The following is a 5,259-nucleotide window of genomic DNA, read 5'->3' as shown; positions in this document are numbered from 1 at the left end:
CGGACATGGCAGGGTAAGGAGCCATCCCACGCAGGGACATGATGGGGACAAGGGGTTGCAGGAGAGACAGAGGCAGCCAGTCCCCATGGCATGCATGGCGGGTACACAAACACTGCCCTGAACTTTTACATCTGGGATTATCAGGATCAGCCCAACCCTGGGGGCACACGTGGCTCTGGCTCCTCCGATGGCACTGTGCACCGCATCGCCCATGTCCCCTGTGCCCCTGGGCTGGGTGTGTTGGCACAGCGTCCCCACAGCCGCAGCTCGCGCCTGGCCCATCTGAGTCTCGGGGAGAGCAGGACCCTGGTGCAAGGTGCCAGGGCGGTGGGGCTGGTTAGGAAAAGGCTCTCCCGGCGCTGGGAGACACGGATCAGCTGGCTCGGGAGCGTGCAGCTTGCCCCTTCCCGGCTGCAGGGGAAATTTCCTCTCCTGTGTCCAGGGAGCTGAGCAAAGCACCTGGCTGCTGAGGGGCCAAGCTTTGCAGCTGTAATGGTTTTAAACTTCTAAAACTGATAGCAAGTTTGCAGTAAATGTAATAACGCTCTTTCTGTCCCTTGCTGTTGGCAAGCTCTAATCTTGGCCCGCGGCAGAGGAGCCGAGCTGCCAGCCCACACTCTGTGCCTGCCTGTTGAAAAGCATCGAAAGTATCTCTTACCAGGCAGGGGGATTGGCTTGGGGAAAGTACTGGCAGCGCTGTCCTCCCTGCTGCGCTCTCAGCTGGCTTCTGGCTCTTTTGCAAACTCCACGGGCACCGCCCAAGGGTGACAGGTACAGGGGGCTTCTCCCAGCTCTCAGTCCCACCACTGTGCTATGAAACCTCTGTGCAGATTGCCTTTGAATTTGTACTTCTCCCTTGATGGCTACAAGAGGCTGCACAGCCCTGGACTTTGCCCCTGCTGTGCCTGGGCTCGTGGCCCAGCCAAACTGCACTGTCATGGAACTGCAGAAATGTGCCAGGGTCAAGCCATGGCATTGCGGTCAAGACCAGCTTGTTGGTGTCCGTGGGAAAGACACAGAGCTGCCACCGTACTCCTCTGTGGCCTGGAGAGGAAGACTGCAACAGCCGTAAGAACCACTTGGACAAAAAACACCCTGTGTTTGGGGGAAAAGTGGAGCTAAGATGTTTTGGCACAGCTCCATGAGCCTTGATCACCCCAAGCCCTGACCAGAGCGTGCTGCCTGCCCGTGATCCCTCAGCCACTGCAGAGCTGGTCCCTGCCTTGCAGCGGGGGCTGGCTGGGGTGGCCGGGCGCTGCTGTGCACATGCTGGACCAGCCCAGCTGGCTGTTGGGCATGCAGTGCATCCCAGGGGATTGGAGTTTTTTTGGTCCCAGAGTGGAGTGCAAAGCCACAGCTGGTAGCTGCAGTGGGTCCTGGTGCCACTAAGTCATGGCTCAGGTCCCTGTCATGTCAAGCGCTTTAATCTCAGCCCATATAACTCTCAGTGGGTGACAGAGATGGGGTGCTTGTACCAGCAGCCTTTGGGCTGTGCCTGCACACTTCACCCAGAGACACTGTCTGGTTTTAACACAACTGAATCCGTGCTTTCCAGGGCTCCGAGTGTACTAATAGACCTTAATGGCCATGATGAGCCTCACCTGGACCCAGTCACCCCACCCACGTGCTGGGGCACTATTTAAGCTCAGTCCAGAGCCCTTACTCTTGCCTAGCTGTGATCTCTCTTGATGTAGATCCTGGGGTTTTTCTGGCTCAGCCCAATCCCATTACACATGCTTCTCATAGTCCCCTCCTGCTCAGGACAAGCAATCCTCTAGAGGAAAAAAAAGGCTGGTAGGGTCAATGGTGCCAGGGTAAGAGAACCCGCCTGCCTGGAGCACAGGGAGCTGTAGGGATGGTTGGCAGAGCCAGGGGCCCTTGCTGTGGGAGGTGCAGCTAAGGCTCAGTTCCCGGGGCTGCCCAGCAGCCTGGGTGAGGGTGGATGGCTCACTGCTGGGCTATGGGGAAGGTGCTTGCTCTCCAGTATGCTGTCAGCAGCACAGGAATTGCTGTGAATGCCCTGTACTCCTGGGAGACTGAAATTCCTGTGGAAGGGGAAAAAGGAGATGTAAAACTCTGCACAAGGGCCTCAGGAGCATTGTGCTGAGAGCTGCTTCCCCAGTGACCCACCCTCTTGGAGACAGCATGGATGGACTGAACAGCTGGTTGCACCATCCTTTCCTCATGGTACTGAGAGCCAGCTGCTTGTGTTGGCTGAGATCTGGCCTCAGCACCGTGCTTAAATTGAGAGCAACAGGGCAGAGACACATTGCTTAGGAAGGCAGAGCTCTTTATAAACCCAAGCCTGGACCCCAGACAGACGTTACAGAGTGGGCTGTGCAGGACATGCTCACAACAGCAACATGATCAGTGTATTTACAGCACACAGATACACAGGTGATCAATAGCAGCAAAATCTCTGCAAAACCACAGCTACCACACACACTGTGGGCTAGCACAAGAGGTTCCCAGCGAGGGCAAGCCGATTCACAGTATCAGCAGTGAGCTGCCGGATGAACGTGCTGAGCCCTCCTTGGGCTCTGCAAGGACGGGTTTTTCATGGGAGAACGGTCAGTGCAGCTGCTTGGCCAGTACACACCCTGCCTGCCAGCCCATCAGGAGGGCAGGACAGCACCAAACATCTATGCGTGGGCCCAGAAGCCTGCAGCCCGTTAGTGTTGAAGTCTTGGCTGGATAGACGGGGTTTAGTATGTAAGTTCAAGTCCCAGTATCCCCTCCCTGTGCATGCTTAGGAAAACCAGGTGCATGCCTCATCCTTTGGGAGGGACGCAGCCGTCAATGGCTCCAGAGCGCAAAGAGGGTGGGTGCGCTGAGCGGGGACAGCCAGCAGTACTCTACCACGCTGTACAGCGCGTAGCCCAGCAGCAAACCGAAGAGCACGTCCGTCACGTTGTGCCTGCCCAGCATGACCCTCGAAACGCCGACGATGAGAGCCCAGAGCACCACGAGGACCCGCAGCGGGACGGCAAGCACCAGGTGGTGCAAGACGAAGCGGCAGACCAGGGCGGCTCTGGTCGCGTGTCCTGAGGGGAAGGAGTACTTGTCCACTGAGATGGTGACGAACATGTCCATCTTGTTGTGGCTGGGCCGCTGCCGCCTGACAAGCCCTTTCACCACTGCCACCAGCACGAGATCCAGCACCAACGCTAGGAGACAGAAACACTGGGTAAGCAAAGTTTGTTTTTCTGTTACTTGTTGGTTGTTTTTTTTTTTTCTCACCATGGAAAACAAGGCAAGAATCAAAGGAAAGCCATTAGCTAAGACAGCAAGCACTGGGCTGCCAAAACCTGCTAAGAGGCAACAGTATTTCCCATGGCTCCAATGCTTGGGTATGGAGAGCGTGGCATTTATCCAGTGCCTGCCCTTCTCCAACAAGCACGTTTTAAATCTCTGCTCTTGCTGGATGCAGCCCTTGTGCAATGCCAGACCCTCTGCCTGCCACAGCCAGCAACAGGGCTTGGCCTGGCTCGCACCCAGGAGTTTTTCTTTCTGTGTAAAAATCTTATCTCACCATGACTCTGGCTTCAAATTGACCTTTAATCTGAAAGCAACAGAGGGGTTGATATTCCCCCCTGCCCTCCTGGCTGGGTGAATGATCAACCCTCTTCAACCACTCAGCCACAGCTCATGGTGAGGGGCTTGAGCTCGTGTGGTGCTGCCAGGGCTCCTGTGGTCTGGCTTCTCCCTGCTCCGGGGGGATTAATGCCACAAAGTTAACCACACTTTGGTTTTCAAGAGCTGAGCAAATGATTTAAATGATGCCAGCTAAAGGCTGTTGTGGTAGAAGTTGGAGGTGAAGCACAGCCAGTATTTGGCAAGAGCAGCTTCTCACGTAGGGCGGTGGGTGCTTTCTCCATCCCCGTTAGCTCCACTAGTGCAGCACTCGCAGCCAGAGCTACTTCTTCCAAGGAAGTCTTGTGTGAGGGACTGATTTCTGCTTGTCCTAAGGCTTCTTTCTGGGCACCAAATCTTTCAGTCCCTTCAGTTCATTCCCTTTGGTTAATCATTTAAGAACAAATATTTTTTTCATAGATAAAACTAGTTCAATTGCTTTTTTTTTTTTTTTTCTTCCCCATATGGTTTGGAAGATTCAACTTGGAAATTGGGGAAAATTCCTTCCCTGTATGGGTGCTGCAACCCTGGGACAGTGTCCCAGAGATGTGGGTGGCCTTGGCCTGGGGCACTGAGGGCCAAGCAGGGCCCTGGTACTGGGACACCTCCTCACTCAGAGCAGAGGTTAGGTCGGAGTCCCCCATGTCCCTTCCCAGAGCTCTGCTGTGAGCCTGTACTTTAACCATGTGCTGACAGACGAAAAAGGTGCACAAAACCATACGTTTCCCACCAAGCAAATTTAGATTCAAATGAAAAGTGTGAGATACCAATTATTTGCAACTTAAAGTGTAAGAACTAGGAATCTGAAAAGATTTGATGGATGCTGTGGAGCTATTACAGTTTCTAAATGAGCAAAAAAATAAGAATCGAAGTATACCTAGTAGGACATGATGCTGGGGGTGATGGTAGTGGAATATTATCCCATGCAAGATCAAAATGCATGCTTTAAAGCAGGTTTCCTCAGTGGCTGACACAGATCAATCCATACGGGTCCTGCCTGCGTGGGGCCCAAGGCCACAGCTGTCTGTGTGCCAGGGCAGTGTTTCAGGGAAAGGGCTGGTGTGGCAACACTAGGAAGCTGTGCCTGGAATATGCTTTTCTGATAAGGTGGAGAACTGAAAGAGAGTTCAGCTTCCCCAAAAGTTTTCTACAACTGCAGGAGCAGCGTAGCTGTCAGGAGTTTCACGGTGCGTGTCTGGACCTGTGACAGGGGAGCTGTACCCATGCCACCATGCTCTCCAGCTGGGGGGTTACTTGCCCTGGTACTGGGCACCCCAGAGGAGCCTGCAGCAGTTACTCAAAATCAGCTGGCTCCTCGGGGCTGTAGGAGGCTGAGGTTACTCAGCTCTGCCCCATCCTTCTGATCCCATCCTCCCCCCTGGGCTCCAGCCAGCCCCCGCCTGCAGAGCCCCTGGGTGAGCCCCCGGGTGAGCCCCCAGCCTCACCGAAGAGCAGGTTGAGCAGCACCTCCCTGGCTGCGGAGCTGTCGCTCTGGCAGAGCCCGTAGAAGGTCCCGAGCAGCCAGGGGATGCCGTGCCCCGAAACCTCGATGACCTTCATGAGGGGCCGCGCGCTGCCCCAGGCCGAGCCCTCTCCAGCGCAGACGCCCAGGCGCTTGGAGGCCCA

The 5,259-nt window shown here is 55.2% G+C and overlaps 1 protein-coding gene across 1 annotated transcript; it reads right to left on the bottom strand.

The window, feature by feature from the left end:
- Positions 1 to 2,796: 2,796 nt before the first annotated feature.
- On the bottom strand, positions 2,797 to 5,255 carry PPAPDC2 (phosphatidic acid phosphatase type 2 domain containing 2; the record flags this gene model as incomplete). The annotated part of the gene is made up of 2 exons (XM_010077613.1): positions 2,797 to 3,167; positions 5,079 to 5,255. Coding segments are annotated over 2 exons (548 nt in total), but the record flags the coding sequence as incomplete, so codon positions are not given.
- Positions 5,256 to 5,259: the final 4 nt, after the last annotated feature.

This window comes from Pterocles gutturalis, unplaced genomic scaffold (genome assembly GCF_000699245.1).
Source record: "Pterocles gutturalis isolate BGI_N339 unplaced genomic scaffold, ASM69924v1 scaffold4918, whole genome shotgun sequence".
Classification (NCBI taxonomy): Eukaryota; Metazoa; Chordata; class Aves; order Pterocliformes; family Pteroclidae; genus Pterocles; species Pterocles gutturalis.
Note: the sequence above shows the minus strand (reverse complement) of the source record. Positions and strands in the feature narration are given on the sequence as shown.